The 20,564-nt window shown below is 48.2% G+C and overlaps 1 protein-coding gene across 1 annotated transcript; it reads right to left on the minus strand.

Moving 5' to 3' along the window:
- Positions 1-743: 743 nt before the first annotated feature.
- Positions 744-20,488, minus strand: Golga7b (golgin A7 family member B). The gene is made up of 7 exons (XM_090346110.1): positions 20,394-20,488; positions 16,902-17,011; positions 12,324-12,593; positions 5,776-5,901; positions 3,769-3,921; positions 3,575-3,676; positions 744-2,588 (listed from the first exon to the last, which is right to left on the minus strand). The coding sequence occupies exons 1-7, from the start codon at positions 20,416-20,418 to the stop codon at positions 2,484-2,486; spliced, it is 891 nt and encodes a 296-aa protein (XP_090202236.1). The 5' UTR covers positions 20,419-20,488; the 3' UTR covers positions 744-2,483.
- Between the last annotated feature and the right edge of the window lie 76 nt (positions 20,489-20,564).

A 20,564-nucleotide genomic window follows, 5' to 3' on the forward strand; every position in this document is an offset into this window, starting at 1 on the left:
TTCAGGTACACCTGTAGTATATGCTTTTAGCAAAGTAACTGGCACACAGTAAGTGCTCAATAAAAATTTAGTTTTTATATAATCCAAAACATAACTGGGTTTCAATACCAACCTACTTTATATAATCTACAGTATTGAGTAGCCCAAGAGGTCCATCTAAAAGGACTTCATCTAGCGTAAGAATTCAAGAAATAGGTATTGTGAGCCAGGTGCTAGTGTCTCACTCCCATAATCCTAGCTACTCAGGAGGCCAAAATCTGAGATGTGTCTTCAGATTCTATCTCCAAAATAATCAGCAGAAAGTAGAGGTGGAGGTGTGGCTCACCAAGCAAGTATAAGGCCCTGAGTTCAAATCCCAGAACCAGCAAAAAAGAAAAAGAAAAGGGGGAAATGGATACTACCTAATTCATTCATCTATTAGTTTGGTCTTGGCTTTCATTTGAACCTGCTCCCAAAGTTTCATATTAAAAGATAGGGATGCCCACCTTCCCACTGAACTAGAAGCTCTCCAACCAGTCTATCAGCCCCATGTCACATCTGCTGCCCCTCCCCCAAGCCCAAGGGAACGAATGCGCGCACACACACACACACACACACACACACACACACACACACACACACACACACACACACACACACACACACACACGCACCATCAGCTCAGGCTCCTGGCATCTCCTCACCTGATCCTGGGACCCAGAACTGTTCCCATCACAATGGGGCAGAGAAAGCATCATGGAGCCTCAAGCTGGGCAATTCCTTTTATTGGAAAAAGAAATAACAAAAGGCCACTGCATCGCTTGTGCCCAGCCCTCCCAGGGGAGATGCAGCCACACCGTGAGTCATGGTGGACACAGGCTGTGACCAGGAGGGAGGGGCTACAGTGGAGCTACGGCTCCAGGGGGACGTAAGGGTGCCAGGGGTTCTCAGGCTAAGTCACCCTCTCTCATCTTCTCAGTAGGCCCCTGCTCCCACTATCTACTCCTGTACCTTGCAGAAACCCAGGTCTGCCTGGCTACCTGCAGTGGCTGGTGTTTCAGATCCACTTCTAGCACCTCCTGCCAGCTGAGGTAGGCAGCCCCTTTCTGCCTATCTTCTGAGACCCAGGCGCCAAGTGGTCCCATTTCCACTAGCTCTCCTGGCCTTAGAAGCCAGAGCACCATTGCCTGAGCAGCCCTGTCCTTGCATGTGTTTACCTCCCTCCCCCCCACCCCAGGCCCTCAGCTTCCTTGATTATCTGCGGAAGCCTTCTCACATGGCTTTAGAGCCCCAGTGCCTGGAAGGCTGAATGGGCAGCCATTTGTGGCCCTGTAGTCATGAGGTGAGGAGAGGGGCAGTAGAGACCACTAGAAGGCCAACTGTGCCCTCCCAGAACCCCAACTTCTCTTCTGGTAGAATGTGCACAGTAGACAAAGGTGTGCGAATCCGGGTGCCCAGGCAAAGAACTAAAGGCTTTTTATCACACTGATGGACAAGAGAGCCAGACTGACACAAATAGCCACGGTCCATTGTTTAACAAGAGAAAGCAGGGCACAGTCATCTAGAAAACAAAGGGATACACAGTGCACTCACACACAAGACATTCACGCTCCTGCACGTGTTCTCACACACACACATGCACTATTCCCGTGTACTCATGTACACCTAAACTCACTCAGATATATATGTGCACTAGTGTACATGCTCATTGGCACATACCCGTGTCATACACCGCACACATGCATTCATGACACACATAGGAACTCATGCACTCAGAAAACATGGATTCATACACTTAGATGTGTGCACATACATGCATTCACACACACGCACACACAGATTCTAATCTGTAAAAATGGGCTTCAGTTCAGAAAGTTCGAGCTTCCCATGGCTCACATCTCTCCCAAAAGAGACTTCCCAGACCCCCACAGAACCTCCCGGAGCCCCCCCACAGTGCGCCCCATAGCCGGCATCTGAGGGCCTGCAAAATCTCAGTGCTGGACACTTCTTGGCAAGGCCGACGTGTCCAGCTGAGGGGAGGATGGGGAAGCCAGAGTTCTGGAGATGGGGAGAGGGGCCATCCTAGATCAGCAGCCGTGGGGTCACAGACAAGGCAAGGGTGCTGTAGTGGCCACAGAAAGGGTCAACAGTAGGAGACAGCCACAGGGAGCAGGGCCTGAAGAGGGGTCACTGGATATGGGCTTTGAGGAGGAATCATGCAGGGTGCGGGGAAGGAGTGAAGGAAGAGAAGTTGTCCACACTCTTCTACCCACTGCAACCTTCCCTGGATCTGTCTTCCTGTGTCCCAGACCAGCCCCATGGGGTAACAAAAAGGCCTGGGTCCAGGGTCTGTAGGAACATGGGAAGGACACCCTCCCATCCACCCCTGCAGCAGAGTGGGTGCAGAGAATGAGTCAGAAGCGGGTGCTCTGGTAGCGCAGGCGCCTCAGGTCTGCCAGGCCCTCACTCCGGCCGTACACCTCCCTGCAGGGACTCTCGGCCAGTCACCGGGTCCCTGCCCCTCCACCGCCCGCACTGCTGCTGCCACTGCTGCTGCCGCTGCTGGAGCTGCCACTGCTGCACCGGTCCTCATAGATAGAAATTTCGATCTGGGGCTTGGGTTAAGGAATTTTAACCAGAAGGCCTGGAGCCATGGCCGCTTTGCCAAACCCAAGCTGCATGTTCACCTCCACAGCTAAAATGACCAGGATTCTCAGAGCCTGGCACACAGCCAATATCCACCACACTAGCATCATCTTCTCCTAGGATGGCAGGTGGTGTTACCACAAGCATGCATGAGGACGTCAGGATGCTGAGTTCAAATCCTGCCTTTCCCGCTCCCAAGTTAGGCCACTCACTCACTTCACTGGTTCACCATCAATAATCGTGTCTGTAAAGTGCCAATAGAGTCTTAAGAGCTTGTGGCTGCCACACAGCACACAGCAGACTCAGCAGCCCTGCCTGCTGCTCCACATTCGCCCCTTTGGTACTCTTCTTCAGCTCAATTCCAAGTAAGGCCTGCTTTGTAACCATTCTAGGCCTGCTGCCGCAGCCTGGTGAGAGGCGTGACAAGCATACCTGGACCCCACGGTTCCAGATAATCAGCAGAACTGCAGCCCTTCCACCTCCACCCTCTGCCCCAGAAATAACCCTGTCCTCCCATCCTAGATTCCACTGTTCTCATCTGAACACAGGGGTCAGTAGAACCCACCGTGGATGATTATATGAGATTGGGGAGAACTCAGACATTTCTCCAGGGCTGGTATAGACTTAGAGTGAGCCTGGGCTCCAGTCCTGGCTTTGACCTTGACCTGCTCCATGACTGTCAGCCACTTGAGTATATGAGGGCTCATATCTACAGGAGAATAAGAAATGCCCACCTCTTAGGAATTCATATAATATTCACTATGATCCTATTTCAAAAGCCTTTTATATGCTGGGCGCCAGTGGCTCACACCTGTAATCCTAGTTACTCAGGAGGCTGAAATCTGATGATCAAAGTTCAAAGCTAGCCCAGGCATGAAAATCCATGAAACCTTTATCTCCAATTAACCACCAGAAAACCATCATCACACAGGAGGCCCAGGAAGGATACAACCCTCATCCCACGCTCCACAGGGTCTGTGAGCAGGAGGCCTCGAGGTGCAAAGATCTTCTCATTCTGCTCCTGAATGTAGCGTGAGATCTTCTTGAGAACCTGCAGAAATAGGGGCCATGAAGGGTAAGCACATGGCAGGGAAACTTCAGCAAGGGGAAGCAGGGATGGCACAGAGGGCAGGGAGGTGCCACCTTTTCATAGTGGGTCTCCATGCAGAGGAAGATGAAGTAGGCTGTAGCGCAGGCCAAGCAGCCCTCCAAATAGGAGCTGCCCCCAATCTTCTCAGCCTCAGCATAAAAGCCATTAAGGGTCTTCACAGTCTCCTCGAAGAGCTGTCGCTCAATCTGGAGGGAGAGAGGGGACAGAGTCAGGTGGGGGTAGCCAGTGTGGTCATTCACAGGTGGGCCTGAGATGTGTGACAGTATCTTCAGATCACAAGTATATAGAGAGGCTGCAGGTGGAGTAGGAAGAGCACTGGCCTGCGAGGAGACCTAGGATCCAGTCCAGACCTGGCCATGACGTCACTGTGTGATCTTGCACCCATGGTTCTTGTCACTCTCCTAAACCCATTCAGATCTGCTTGGATGGAGGATCAGACCTGCCCTCTGCCCTCCCCTTCCCAGGCCAGCTCTACATGTAGACCCATCACTAGGAACAAAACTGAGCAGATGATGTCATACAAAAGCAACACATGTCCCATGAGGTACCTCAGTGCTGAGTCTAGAAGGAGAGGCTGTGGCCAGAGCCCTCGGCTGACTGATCTGGAGGCCACGGCAGATACATATGGAGATGGAGCTCTCCCTTTACATAAAGGGAAAAACACCTTTCAACTCTTCATCTTGGTTTCTAAGTTTTCCCTGCCATGTCTGATCACAAGGCACTTAGATTTTTGTCTCTTCACACTGAAGATACAATGTTATCACTACGAGAACCAAAAGTCCTATGGAAAAGCAGATTGGCCCTTCCAGTGCTTTCTAACTTTGCAGAGTTACTTCATCTTTCTGGTCCTTAAGTTCCTTCGAGGAATGATTCCCATGATACGTTTTGAGCTTTAATTCATATAAGTGGGATCCAAGGATCTAGTTCTAAAGCAGATTAGGATTCAGGAGGCCAGGGTAGACTCAGAGATCACATATTGCTGCAAAACTCCCAGAGGATGCTGACCTTGTAGCCACCAAGTTGGGGGGGACACTTTGTCAATTTGACTTGTGCTGATAATGTGGTTTTAATTCATGGCTTACATGTTGTTCCTTAGCTTTTTCACTCGAGGCTGGTGCTCTACTACCGGAATCACAGCTCTATTCCCCCTATTTTTGGTGATTAATTAGAGATAAAGTCTTACAGACTTTCCTGCTTGGATTGGCTTTAAACTGCGATCTTCATATCTCAGCCTCCTGAGTAACTAGGATTACAGAGATGTGAGCTACTAGCACCTACCATACCCAGCACTAATTTCAAAACAAGACTTAGTGGCACTTAAATTCTGATTGCCTACTGAGCGGCTTCTAAAAGTCTATAATGCCTAAACCTCTCCCCCAAGAAAGGCTAACTCAGATAGTTCTGGAAGAGGAAAGATGGAAATAGGGGGTAGTCTCCAATATATTAACTAAGAGCTCCCAGGTAATCTTTAACCAAGAATGAGAGGAAACAGAAGACCACAACTCTGTGTAGGATCTGTGAAACAATTGATTTCTATTTACCTAGGAAGCCCTCAAAGCTGAAGCTTAAAACAATTATGAGTGTTTAAACTCATTTCAAACATTTGAAAATTATGACTTACAACCATCTTGACCCCACTCCAAAAGATTAGGGTTCAGTGGTCTGGGGTACAGCCTGGGAAGCTAGGATTTTAGCGCCCCTAGAAATGCTAATACACAGCCAAGGTTGCAAACCCGCTACTCATAAGAGGAGATTCCTGACCGACAGCCCCAAAACTCAACCTCCTTAGATGACCTGCTAGGAATTTGTATGTGTTTAACCAGTTCTCTAGATGGCATGTATGCAACTGAAATTTGAGAGCTGCTAGATCAGAAAAATCTCGAGTTTTCTTCAAAGAAAGACAAAGGCTGAGGTTATTAGTATCGTTCCATTTGAAGTGACAGCTATATGTCCTATGATGGCAGATAGCACATGAAACTGAGGGAGGAAACAGTTCTATCATTGCCCTGCCTCTCTGCGTTAGAAAAAGGTTTCCTTACCCGGCTGTCCAGCTCTGGGGGGAATTTGGTCTGGAACTGACATATGGTCCCATCGCTGTAGTCTCTCTGGATGAAGACTTTGGTGGCAAGTGAGGCACTTCGCCGCAGCTCCTGCAGATTGTGGACCTGAGAACATGGACAAGAAGATGCACTATGGTGACCATGCCTCTTCATTTACCCCAAACTGAGGCACTTCCAGTAATGCATGTCTTTCAGTGCTTAAACCAGAAAAGCTTGGAGGACAAGGATGAGTTGGCCATACTGCAAGCGCTCTGAGAAGCCCCTAGGAAGCAACTGGGATTTTCTCAGAAAGGTCTAGAAAAGCTTACAACTGAACCAAAGGTGAGTCAAAAGGAAAACTTCAGAAGCATTCACAGGACTAGACAGCAATTTTACAAGATGACAACACCTACCCTGGTGGCAGGGCCCTGTGCTTGAGAAACTGAGTGCTAAAGGAGATGAGGACCACAGGCCCTACAAGTGCAGATGACGACAGGGCTGGAGGCAGAAAGCCCACGGGACAGGGGAGACTGATTGGTCCCTGAACTCTGAGAGAAACTGAGGGGCAGGACCCTGGGGTCAGGGTAGGCTTAGGGTTGATTTTCACATCCCACACTTCTCACCACAGGGCCCAGGGGATGTCTTCTTTCCCAGAAAAACAAAAAGGTGAGGAGAAAGTACACTAAAGCCAGAAGTTAAAACAATCTCTTTATCTGATAAGGAGTGGGGGTGACTTGACCCTTGTTTGAAACTGCAAACTTGACATTGACATAGACTCTTGCATTTGAGGTTAGTGGGCTCAAGGTACAAAATAAGGCCTCTTTCTTCTACCTCTCCAGCCTCAGTCACCCACACTGCAGACGCATATCCCACTGGGTGAAACATGCCCAACATTAGATCCACGTGGAGCGCAAGCCCTCTAGGCAGCGTGAACAAACAGCCAGTTCATCCAGTGTAATTAAGCTGACTCCATTCAGTCACTCAACCCTCATTTATTGAGTCCCCACTAGCATCTGGGGATGTTGAGCTCCAGGGAGGAAAACAAGTAAATATATAATGAATTAGACTGTGATGAATGGTACAGACAAACTTACTCAAAGGCTTCCTGAAACCTGTCAAGACCAAAAAGAGAAAGCCAAGGGTTACTGGTGGTGGAAGACGGAGTGGAAAAGAATGGAAAAGACAAACCAGACAAATGGAGCAATGAAGAGAGCCGTGTGAATCTACTCCCGTGGCTCAAGGCAGATCTCGGCAGGGCTGCACCTGGTTTGCAGAGCAGATGAAAAAGAAGTGGCAGTGTGTACAGCGTGCAAGAGTTAGGAGACAAAACTGGATAGGTTTCTGCCAACAGAGGACTTAAGATGGAAGAAGCTGGAGGGAAAGAATAGAGAGCCGCGTGGCTCACACATGTAATCCTAGCTACTCAGGAGACTGAGATCTGAGGATCAAGGTTCAAAGCCAGCCCAGGCACAAAAGAACCTGAGACTCTTATCTCCAATTAACCTCTAGAAAACAGGAAGTGGGCTTGGCTTAAAGGTAGGGTGGTATACTTGAGCTGAAGAGCTCAGGGACAACGCCCAGGCCCAGGGGTGGGGTGGTAGCCTTGAGTTGAAGAGCTCAGGGAAGGCACCCAAGCCACAGTTCAAGTCTCATGACCCACAAAAAAGAAATAGAGAAAGGTAGTCAATAAGGCAAGAGGAATTAGATGATTAGAGCATCAAGGTTCTAAAAAGGAAAAAGTCAAAGAAACTACCCAACACTTGCTCAAATCCAAACGAACCTGGCTCCACGCCAGAGATGCAATCCCAGACTGGAGATTGGATTAAATAACATATAAACCCTCTCTAATCCAATAGTCTTTGATTCTGCTAATCAAGGTTTTCACTAAAGAGATCTCCTTTTGGTATTTACTAGTGAATTGTAAATGTATGTGCTCTCTGGTATGATTTTAACATTATGATTGGGTATAAAAGAAAAGGAAAAGGTGGTGGCCTTACCCCCTTCTGTTTAAAACCAGCTTGCCAAGATCTAGTTATGGATTCTCCTAGCTCCAAAAGGATCATTCTGAAGTGTAGTGAGAAGAGAGCAAGGCAGGGTTAGGGGTCAGTTGGAGGAAGAATCTCTTTGTAGTAGTCCAAGAGGAAAGGTAAGTAGGCCCAAGCCAAGAAGAACAGTGGGAAGAATGAGAAGAGGAAAGAACAATCATTCTTCTGTGAATTCAGATCCCCCTGAGCCAGAGAGCACATACCAAAGTATAAATGTGTCTACACATATATGTGGGCACTACCATGACAGTGTCTCTTGGTGACTGTCCCCTTCCCTTAGGCACACAGCTAAATGAATCCCAGGCTCCTTGGCAGTGAATCCCAACCACATGGCTAAGTAGAAGTGACAAATGGCATGTGTCATTATGACTCGTGAAGACCTGTCACCACTCCCTGCTCCTTCCCTTTCCACAGACACCAGTGGAGTCACATGTTCAAGACGATGGAACCACAAGTTCCAAAAGGCCTGGGGACTAGAACCACAGCCTGGAGGACTTGCTGACCAAGAAATCCTGTCTGGAATTTTACTGGGGTAGAAAGTAATTCCCAATTACACTGCGCTATTAAGATGTTAGGATGCTACCTTAAATGCTACAGTACCATTTCCTCTTGGCTTTGAGTCATGAATTCTCGACACTCTGATCACCTTCCTAATCACCTGAGCTATAGATACTGCCCTGCTCTGAGCATCTAGAGACCTGCTTCTGTCCCTGCAGAGTCAGGGGGTAAGGCTGCTAAAGGATGGGATCAGATATCTTTTATATGGCAGAATCCTCATGTCCCAGGCCTACATGAAGCCCATACAGACTTACATGTGCACTTGGTGAGAAGTAGGATGTAAGGTAAGACAGGGTCTTCTAGATCTCTGCCATGCTGGAGTAACCAAGGAGTAACAGAGCAGAACTAATGCTGGAGCTCATGATCTTGGAAAAAGTCATCTCCCAGCTCTTCAACTGGAAACTAAGTTGTAACTCAATAATCACTAAAGCCTTTCCGAGCTTTGACGATCTAGGTATCTATCTTACCATCCATGATTATGAATGCAAATGTTTGCAGAGGTTAAGCAGTTAGTGGTCCAGGTTGGCTGTGGCTCACAAGAGAAGTTGTAACCTATCTCCTATATGCCCACCATTGGAGTTTCCAAGGAAAAGCCATGAGTCAAGATTGATGTTAATAACAGACATCCTGATTTTTAAACAGCTCTAAAAATTTCCTTAATTTTTTTAATTTTCTTAAATTTCTAAGCACTAAATAGACCAGTGAGGCTTACATATGAATCAGACTCATAAACCAGAGCTGCCAGATTAGGAGTAAAGACAAAAGCTAGAGCCCAATCTCAGGCTATTGTATGCCAGCTGCCTAGCCTCCAGGAAGCAGGAAGGGTTCCAACAGAGATCCATGATGCTTCAAAAGGGGTTTTGAAAAGGATCCCAAAACATGAGCACACCTCTGTCTCCTATGGGCAGCTTCCCCTGAGCATCTCTGCAGGGATTTCTGAACTGACCCAGAGACCTGAGCTGCTCTCTACTTCTCATCTTCGTCCACCTTGCCTTTTCTCTCCTATCCACATTCCCCAATAAAGACAAGACAATGAGCATTTCATAAAAATACAAGGTGATTTCTGAAGGCATTTTTTTCCATAGAATACAGGTAAGAACAAGTCAAGAATCATGGTGGGTGACTGGGAATGTGGCTTAGTGATCAAGTGCTTTCTTTACATGCATGAAGCCCTGGGTTCAATCCCTCAGCATTACAAACAGAAAAAGCAAACTGGAAGTGGCACTGTGGTTCAAGTGGTAGGGCACTAGCCTCGAGGAAAAGCAAAAAAAAAAAATCAAGAACTGGCCCTGAGTTCAAGCCCCAGGACTGACAAAAAAGAAGTCTTGGGATTCAACTGATGTTCCGTTACTGTGTTTCCTGGCTGTAACATGGTAGAAGGGTGTGTGCCATGAGTCACAGCATCCAGGTAGGCCCTGAGAAAGGAAAACTGGGCACAAAGCCATCCTTCTTAGCCCATACCATGCCCAAGCTCAACCTGAGATCAGGCCCAAGGCCCTGCTTGGGAAATGCTACTTGGGTACACCTAAAAATTTAAAAGGAGACAAACTTTGCCTGCAGAAAAAAAAAAAACCCTTCCAAAGATGAATTTCCCAGTTGTCTGTGGACTGCTCCCCCAGGCAAACTCTGATCCCAGTGACATACATTTGCAGAGGTCTGATGCTCAGGAAATGGGTTCATGAGGAACCAGGTCAGTGCATTGCTCAGGAGGCTTTGTCCCGCCTCTGGGTGCCTCAAATTCCCCGCCCCTCATGCTAACTTCTAAACAGAAATTACGGAACAGAAAACATACAGTTTCCATCCAAAGACATCCTCTACATCCCATCTCTCTCTACTACTGGAGCTGAAGACTTCCTCTTTGGAACCTTAAGGGAATGACTATAAGAATTTGGAAGGGAGATTTTCTTCTGCCAACAGGTTTCTTTTTTCGGGTAATCTTAACAATCCTAATAGCCTGGGAAGTATGACTCAACCCATCTCAGACTCTGAGCACATCTTGTGCCTTGGCAGAATCTGGGCTTTCTCCTGCCACATTGCTATCAGAGCCCACCTGAAGCCAAACTACACAGAGACAAACGTCTATCCTCAGCCACCTGCCCCTTCTAGACATCCTCTGTATTTCTTCCCGGTCAGAGCTGTGTGCTGGAATCCCTAGCACCCATTTATTAGGCTCCACAACTGGCTAATTGAAGACACTAGCCCTGGATGCAGAAGCAACAAAAACAATGGTAAAAGGCAAGAGTCAAGTTCCTGCCACTTGTTAGCCATATTTTTTCTTCAGTCTCAACACTGCCATTGCATCATCTGTAAAATGGGATAATGATGCCTTCTTTGGCTCCTTCACAGTGCTCAGGCAAGCTTCTCTGCCTCAGTTGTTTCATCTGTTAATTGCAGATAATAACACCATCCCTGCCCACTTCACAGAGTTGCTCTCAGGCTAAAAGGCATTTGTGTGTGCGCCAGTGCTTTGTACACAGGAAAGTGCTTAATCCACAGAAGTGTTGAGTAAAATATCTTCCAAGGGACAGTCGTCATGCCTAGCAGTGGCCCCCTGTAAACCTAGCCTCTACCTAGAGGCAGGAGCCTGTGGCTTGGAATCTGTGCGAGTCTGAGGAGAGATGCTAGAACAGATGGGCTTGTTGAATCTATCAGATCACATCACAGAGGCAGCTGCACTGTCTACCCACACTACTGGTCCAGCTGTGCCCATGTGGCTGAGTTCTTCCTTTCTACCCAACACCAGCAGCCTCCACTGTAGTTCAGCAGTCCTCTCTCAAGAGGACTTGGGTCGTTTCTCCTGTTGCTCCTTCCTCCAGTCTGGAAGCCAGGCATCAAGGTATGTCCAGGGATTGTCCCAACACTGGGTCTTGTGTGAGCAACGGCCCTCTTAACCCTGCGCCTCACCAAGAGAGCACATCAAACAGCAGCACCTTATTCTGGGGAGGAGACTCAGCATTTGGTAAGATTATGCTGCTCACAGGATGCCCAAAAGCACTGCACAGAATCATTCAGAAAGCCCCTTCTCTCCTGGCTGTGTCCCAAATGGGCTGGAGATGCGGACACAAAGGAAGGCAACATCAGAGCTGAGGAGAATCCTGGTACCCTGGATTCCACTCTAAATATTCAACAGCGCTGCTGTTAACATGTTGTACAAGTAGCAAACCGGTTCCCCCCTTTTTCTCAAGTCAGGTTTATCACTTACAAAGTGGGACCATAAAGACTTCCTACCCCCTCACAAGACGAGGGGTCCCTAGAGGTAGGTGGGGGTGTAATTCCTCATCCTTTGAAGCACTGCATCAAGATCTTGTCCTTAACTAGCAAGTCTCTTGATTTGGCCTGCAGGCACCCCTGAAGAAGGCAGTGCCTCCCACCAGCTCTCGGGGGCCAATGCAGACACCCTAGACTGAGCAACTTAAGTGGGGTGGAAAAGCAAGAAAGGTTGGTTTGCCAAATTAGGGGTTCGTTGAAACCCATCATTTGGTTTCTGGGCCTCGGGACGGGTTTGTTCCCTGCCCCCTGCGAAGGGGATGCAGATGTCAGGCTGGGTCTTTCCTCGGGCAAGCTTTGAGCCTCAGAAGCTGGGTTACTGCACCGCATAGCAACAGCAGCCTGGGGCTTTCCCTCCCTTACTCGTGCGCTTGCGTGTCTGCGTCTCCAACCCTCTAGGGAAGCGGAAACCTCGCAGTCGAGGGGAGAGGGAACCCCAGCCGGGGCCCCGGAGCCATCCCAGTACTAGAGCCAACACCAGGGCTCGGGGGCAGGGGCAAGACAAGACAAGACAGCTGCGCCCTTACCCAAAGCCCCTCTCTCTTGCGGCCCGCCACACCTTCTCCCCAGACACTCGCCCCGGGAACCATCCCTCTCACCCCACCCCCGACTTCCCCTCCTGCCCTAGTGGGGATTTGACCCCGTGGCCACGGCGGCAGGCTGGGAGCTCGCCCCTACCTCGGTGGCCATGTTCTGGGACGCCGCGGGACTCCGGGGACGCCGCGGGGCCGGTGGAAAGGGGCTGTCCGCGGTGCTGATCAGGAAGCGGGTGGGCTGCCGGCGGCCAGCCGGGGCGTGGGCGCTGTCCGCGGTGCCGATGCGGGTGCCGATGCGGGTGCCGGGCCGGGGGCGAGGGACGCCGTGCTGTCCGTGGTGCTGATGCGCCGGGCCGGGAAGGCGAGGCCGCGCCCGAGTCTCCGCACGGCCCGATCTCCCGTGCCGGGGCTCCTGCAGGCAATGGCCCGGTTCGTCCCTGCCAGCAGCAAGGATGGGGACGGGGGAGGCGGGGGAAGGAGGGGCCAGCGCCTCCGTGGGGCGAGCAGGGCGGGGGAAGCCGCAGCCCCCGACTCCGCGCCCTCCCGCCGGAGAGGAGCCCCGCTGGCGGCCGCAGGCTCCGGCCCCGCCCCGGCCCGCCCCGGCCCCGCCTCTCGCCTGCCCTCTCCCCCGTAGTAAGAAAGAGCTCCGGCGATCACTGTGCAAGAGGCTCCTAGATGTCCCAGCCTGAGGAGGGCTGAGGGTCCCCACACCTTGGCAGCCGCCAGTGGGCCCCCCAAGTCTTTCCAAGCACCCTCAACAACGTGGTGCCAGTCCCTCCCCCCTGCTACTCCAGACTTCCTCTTTTTCTTTCTCTCCTCCTTTCCTGTATGGCATTCCCATCACCACCACCCAGGGTTACAGAGCTGGCCTCTCCTTCCTACTACCCCGAACCCCATTAGCTAGAGGAAGACGCTGCAGGGCACCGAGGATCCTTTCCCTTCTTTAAGATATCTGCCTGCCTTCCATTTCCGGCCGTACCCTTTGGAAGGAAGCCCTCGTTTCCTTGTGATTCCTCTGCAATCCCAGACCTTACCACACACAACCATCACCACTGAAAAAGTATACAGAGAGCTGTAAACCAGAATGCCCATTCTTCATGTGTGGCAGTCTGGCCCAGTGCTGCTTTCCACATAGTGCATCAGATCTGCTAACCAAAGGGGCTATTTGTTTCCTAAACAAAATCCCCCAATGCAGGTGCCCCTCCCCCCAAGGAGGCTACAGGTGTTCTTGAACAGCTACCTGCTGGGAGAACAGCAACAGCCATTCAAAAGGAAGTGACAGCTGGAGATCAGGCTTCCTCAGTTATCTGACCTTAGACCAGTGAGGGTCTTACCTTCCGAGTTCATGGCTCTCTAACATAGGAAGACTGGGCTTCACTGGTGTACATTTAGCACCCTTTTCTCCTTCCACTTGTTATTTTGAAATTTCTATACATACAGAGAAGTTGAAAGAACAGTGCAACTGCTCCAACACTAGTCAATGTTGTTACCACATTTGCTTTATTGTAATAGAAACAGATCGGAATGGGAAAGACACTAAGGTTCTACAGCGTTCATTCTCTTACCTAACCACATTACCAGAAAAAAATGCTCTGTTGTCTATTAATATAGGGCCATCTATTGCCCCTAAAGCATATTGATAGCTATTAAAAATGCAAAGTTCTGGGGGAATTGCTAACATTTCTCACACATTTACTATGGTCCAGACCATGTGTTATACACTCACATGTATTATGAGCTTCATGTTCATCTTTTGATTATTCTCACTTTACAAACGGAAGAACTGCGTTGTCACTCAAGGTCACGTGGACAGGTAGTGATGCTCTGGGGCCTCTGCATACTTGGCCCTCTAACTGCACTCCCCCCCCCACCCCAGCACCTTGTAGATCACAAACTGGTACAGCAATAGCTACATCCCCAAAGGAGCACACTAAGTCCCAGGCAAAAGAAAGTAAAGACAAATGTCTCATTCTACATAAGGTTCAGTAAATGATTCAGAGCAGACAGCAATAGATGAATATAGAACACATCATCTGATGTGCACGCGTACTTCACAGTTCCACTCTTATGTGTGTGTGTTAAGACTATGTTACTCTCTCTCACACTATCCTCCAAATCACCATTTCCTACATCGGCCTCTCTATTACGGTAATCATAGGCATGTCCCATCACATCCAGATAAGTTTGTTCAAGGCTCTTGGACAGGAGTAAGCAAGGTGTGTTCAGGCAGAGTAAGCAAGGTGTGTTCAAAGAATAGCTCAAACACCAGGATAGGAAGACGGGAAATCAGAGAAATGGAAGCAAAGAGCTGGATCTTAAAAGTCTGAGGCCTGCTAAGGACTTCGGTTCCTATTCACCAAGAGTGTGGCAAGCCTTGGAAGGTTTAGAGTAGACATGTACTATCATGTAATTGTAATTTTTTTTTAATACTCTGGATGCCAGAGACAGAAGGCAGAAGCTGTGAGACCACTCAGGTTGGTCTAGGCAAGGAGTACTGGGAGTTTAGAACAAGACAGTGGTAAGGGAAATAGTAAGAAATGGCCAGATTTTAAATATACTGACAGAATCTGTGATGAATAGGATATATTGTCTAAAAGACTCATAGATGGTTAAGGTCTGAGCCACTGAAGAAAACAGTGGCCATTTATGGGCAATTATGGCCCCAGGAGGCCTGAGGGATGGGGAATACAGCATCTGGGTGTGTATAGTTGACCTGGGTTTGATGTGCAGATCATAAGAGAAATGGAGTAGTAAAGGTCAGAATTGGAGCTACAACCCTGGAAACCACCTGTATAACATGGGGTTTAAGTTCTTGGAGAGAGAAATATTAAAGATCCAGATCTGTGCCAGGAGTAGGTCCCTACTTGGTCCAGAGAGACAGGGATCCAGGGAAAACACAGAGGATGGTTTTGGAGAGGAGCACAGCCAATTTTCCACCACCTGCAGAGAAGGAAGCAGGGAAAATAGAGATATGAGCTGCTCAGGAGATTTTTGTGGGGTAAAAGACTGGGGAGTTCGGCCTAGTGGTAGAGTGCTTGCCTAGCATGCACAGAGACCCAGATTCAATTTTTCAGTACTTTATACATAGAAAAAACCGGAAATGGTGCTGTAGCTCAAGTGGTAGAGCTCTAGCCTTGAGAAAACCCAAGGACAACAGTGCTCAGACCTGAGTTCAAGCCCTGGGAATGTCAAAAAAAAATGACACCAAGGGCTCACTCCTGTGATCCTAGCTACTCAGGAGGCTGAGATCTGAGGATCACTGTTCAAAGCCAGCCTGTGCAGAAAAACGCATGAGACTCGTATTTCCAATTAACCACCAGAAAACCAGAAGTGGCCCTGTGACTCAAGTGGTAGAGCAGTAGACTTGAGCTGAAGAGCTCAGGGACAGCACCCAGGCCCAGAGTTCAAGCCCCACCACCAACAAAAAATAAAAGACTGGAAAGCCAGGCATTAGTGGCTCATGCCTGTAATTCTAGCTACAGGAGCCAAGGCAAGAAAGCCCGCTAAGACTCTTATCTATAACCACTAGAAAACCAGAAGTGCGGGTGCAGCTCAAAAGTGGTAAAGCACTAGCCTCCAGCAAAAAAGCTCAGGGACAGTGCCCAGGCTCTGAATACAAGCCCCACAACAACAACAACAACAAAAAAAATGGAACTCAAGTTCCACTTCAGTTAACCAGAGACCACTCAAAGTCCATGACCTTCCCAAACAAGTCCACCCAATCTGTATGTGCAGACATCTGGCCAAGTGCTTCTCCATTAACACTACAAGGACAAGGGTTCCCAGGATACCTTGAGATCATCTTTGCCAGATCATGGAGCTCTCCTGGCATCCAGTTCCACTGAGCGAGGAGACTTTCACCACCCTTACTTAGCCTTCCTCCCTGTATCACCCGAGCATGGTTCCAATAACCCTAACTGGGCCTCAAGTCTTACAAGCATCAAAAAGGAAGCCATTCGAGCAAGAGGATTGTCCATACCATGCTGACTCAGGCTGGCATGGGACACTATGGGGTGGGATGTTCCCACAGCCCAGTCATCTGGATTGTAACTCTTGAGGCAGAGAGGCCTTTGAGATTTAATCTGACTAATCATTATTATCCAGATGCCTTGGGACAACCCAGTCCCATGCAGGAGCCCAGTTCTTTGATGTTTTTGTCATAAATTAATGAGTTCGCCCACAAAATAACATCAAAGAAGATCTACTAACTAATTCACTGTTATCATCTTCCAATCTGCGGCTGCATTGGAATGTCTCCAAAATAAAGGACCACAGCCAGAAAAAGAAACGTACTGAAAGACTTGGAAATCCTGTTATCTGGAAAGAGATGAGAGAAAAATGAACTCCTGCAGACTGCAGAGGAGCCAGGAAAAGAGCTAGCACAGCTCAGAGAAAGGAAGAAAAGGCAGGAGAGACAGGGAGATTCTCAGCAGTTGGGTCTGGAAGGAAAATAATTGCCTGTGTGCTTAAGGGGAAATTGTGGTCTGGAGAGTCTTAAATGGTGTCATCTCTCTGCACACTGTGGAAACAAGAAGAAAGTGTGCTACAGGAAACCATGCCCCTGGAGCCAGATAGCCTGGGGCTCAGCTTCTTGCGTTGCTATTTACTATGATCATACACACTGTGCCTCAGTTCTCTGATCAGGGAATTGGTGGCAATAATTCTCCCTCCCCAGATAAAAGCCACAAAAATCCACAAAGAGGCTTTTTCTAGATGTTACCTGACTCTTCCAGACCGGGTCTTTCAAGATGAAAACAGGAAAGGGCTTATGGACATGGCCTGCTGGAGATCTTCTCACAATGACAGTTTTTCCAGGCACAGCAGGATTTCCTAAAGTGTAGGAAGACATCAGCAAACATGCTTCATTGTACTCAGCAAGCCATCACTGAACACCCACTGTACATCAAACAGAAAGATGACTGTGGTGTGACCTAACCTCATGAGGGCATCACAAGGTCATCAAGTGAGAACGATTGCTACCATTTCACCATGATTTGTCCCCTCAGAAACTCATGTTGAGATTTAATTTCTATCGTAAGATATTAAGTAGTGGGACCAAAGCTCACACTAGTAATCTTTACTAAGGAGGCTGAGATCTGAGAATCAAAGCCATCGCAGGCAGGTAAGTCCCCAGGGGAGAATTTCAAGAAAGTGGAACCCCCCCTCCCCAAGACCTTTACAAGGTACTTGGAGCTTATGTAACTAATGAAGTTGTGGATTACTGAGTTATCGGAGGAGGGATCTGCTGTGAAAGCCATTTGGACCAGGCCACTCACACATCTTCCTGTCTCTTACTCTGATTCCTTTGGGTCACCTCCTTATTGACTGCCAACAAGGAGATCATCACAGATGTGGCCCTTGGAACCAGAACCACAAGCCAAAATAAACCTTTTCTTTATAACAATTTGCCTGTGGTATTGTGTCATTAGCAACAGAAAACGGACTAAGACAACCAGCCATCGGTGATAAGAGCTGAAATGGAGACAGATCCCTCAGAGCTAGGGTCAGGAAAGGTTTTACAAGCTATATAGCATCTGAACATGGCTTGCCCAAGAGCCTGTGTGATGCCAAGAAGGCTTGAGCAGAACCTGCAAACCAGCACCCCTAGGACTGTGGGCTCACAGAAGCGCTGTCAGGCAGAAGCAGGGACAGCTGCCTAAGCCCCAGAAACATGAATGAAGGAGACCTGCACTAAAAATAGCACCAGAGCAGGCAGGCCATGACACATGTCTGCAAGTGCAGTCACTAGGAGGTGACTAAGCTAAAAGGAGGTTGCCTCCTTTCGTTACTTTCATTCAGAATCTTATCTCCCTCCCTCCCCCTCCCTTTCTTTCTCTCTCCCCCTAGAGGAACTGGAGGCAAGGTTCTATAAGAAGTCACAGCCATCCCTCCCCTTACCACACATGCCCCAACTATTGGCCCAAATGTTTGTCATTTACAACCACACTGGGCTGCAGACGTGACAGAGGGCCCAAGAGATCCTGTCCCAATAGTAACTCCCAAGATAGGATAGTGCAGCAGTCATAGATAATTGCCACCAAGCAAGCAGTGAAAGCACCCATCATTCCAAACCCTACCAACTGGGACAGCCTGCATGGCTTGACTAAATTAAGGAAATGATTTCAGGGAGCAAATGAGCATGAGCAGAAAGGGTAACAGGTGCTTTAAAAGCATCATTAATTTTGAGAGCCAAAGAGGATCATGGAGTTCAAACCAATTGTAACTGCAGAACCTTTTGTTCAAACAAATTCTGGCATGAAAGAAACACATAAAATCAGTGAAAGAAAGTGGATCTGAATGAAGGGAAATGAACTGATTGCTCTCCCATGCACTCCTCTCTTCTTCCCCTCCCCCTTTCTCCACAGAAGCCCTAGAGGCACCTCTCCCCATCAAGGACCCTCTAGGACTCTGTAGAAATGAAATCAAAGTAACATACGTCTGTAACTTTAAAAAAAAAAAAAAAACAAGGGCTGGGAGTTTGGCCTAGTGGTTAAAGTGCTTGCCTAGCATGCACAAAGACCCGGGTTCGATTCCTTGGAACCACGTATATACAAAAAAGCCAGAAGTGGTGCTGAGGCTCAAGTGGTAGAGTTCTAGCCTTGAGAAAGTCCAAGAACAGCGCTCAGGCCCTGAGCTCAAGCCCAGGACTGGCACAAAAAAATAAAAATAAAATAAAAAATAAAAATAAAAAAAAAAAAAACAAAAAAAAACCAGAAATTCAGGTCAGGCATCCATTTTGCTCATGCCTGTAATCCTAGCTACTCAGGAGGCTGAGAGCTGAGGATTTCAATTCAAAGCCAGCCCAGGCAAGAAAATCTGAGACTCTTATCTCCAATTAACCACCAGAAAACTGGGAATAGTGCTGTGATTCCAAATGATAGAGCACTAACCTTGAGTGAAAAAGCTCAGGGACAGTGCCCAGGCCCAGAGTTCAAGCCCTACAACCACCACCACCACCAAAAAGCTAGTCAGAATGCCTTTTGAAAAAAAGGCAGCAAGAGACTGTCGTATGCTTTCCCACGCTAAAACAAGTGGCTTTACAATCTTCTGATGGTTAACTTTGCATTGCTAAATGTAAGCCATGTTTGTTCCGTTTGTTAGCTTGAGGAAGGAGCCTTGTCTTGTGCAGTGGCAGGAAAGGGTGGCCCATAATGCCACACTCACCTGCCAATCTGTCATTCTATCACTGCTGAAGTTTAATTTTTATGCAATAAATTTAAAATTCCAACCAGGGACAAAAGGCGTTTGATGCCATGCAGAAGCTTATGGCCTCTTTCCCTTCCAAACTTCCCATCCTCTTGGTCAATCAGGTGTGATGTGGAAAACATTCATCTATCACCTTATCTAGCAAACTCTACCATTTACTTGTCTGTGTGTCTGTTGATATCGGGGCTTAAGTCTCAGGGTCTCTCACTCTTACTTGTGCCAGACTTAAGTGAAATAGCCATCTCTTGAGCCATATACCTTCACTTCCAGCTTTGGTTGATTAATCTAGAGTCTCATGGACTTTCCTTAAGCTGGCTTCAAACCTTGATTCTCATATCTCAGCCTCCTGAGCAGCTAGGATCACAGGCCTGGCCCACTGATACACAGCCTATCATTTATGTCATATGCCTGCTTCTTTTGCCTGCAAAATTGCAAACTGAGACAGGCTCTTTGCTCACCAAAATGCCTAGAAGGATTCCTAGACCAATAGATTTGACTGATCTATGCAGAATTCTCTAGAATGAGTAAAGACGCATTTGAGATATTGTTAGAATTATTTTACATCTGATTTGTTCTATAGGGTGGAGTACAAAGGAAATTTTTCATTTGTAGATGATACACAATTCTACAGAGCAATGGGGGAGGTGTATAAAAGACAGTGAGCTCCAATCAGAGCCCACTTCATTGGCTTTATACATTTGAACATGTTGATCCAATTGGCTTAAATATTTGCCTAAATTGGTAGAGGTGCGAAGGCAGTGAATGAAATGGCCTTTGCCAACCTTGAACTCCCTAGGACAGCTCCTACTATAGAAAGCAGAGCCAAGAAGGTATGTTGGCAGCAGGGAAGAGTGCTTCCTCCAGGACTCTCTGGGCTGGGCCACCATGGGCCCAAGAGCTTAGGGCCTTAACCATGGTTAAGACTATGTTCTGGGCTCTACTGCAGATGTGGGTGGAAAGGAAAGAGGCCATTGTAATCTGCCCACTCCAGCACTCGGGCTCCCACCTTGAGGGTCCATCTGAAAGTCCATCAGCTCCAGGAAGCCTTTCTTAAGCCAAGCAGCCCACAGACAAGAGCTTTTCAGACATCTCTCTGTGGCTATCTTGCTACGGTCTGTCTGGTAAACTCCACGGAGCTTTTAGAATTCTGACCACAAGCCAGATCATAGAGCAGCGT

This window comes from Megascapheus bottae, chromosome 15 (genome assembly GCF_031878675.1).
Source record: "Megascapheus bottae isolate mThoBot1 chromosome 15, mThoBot2.hap1, whole genome shotgun sequence".
NCBI lineage: Eukaryota > Metazoa > Chordata > Mammalia > Rodentia > Geomyidae > Megascapheus > Megascapheus bottae.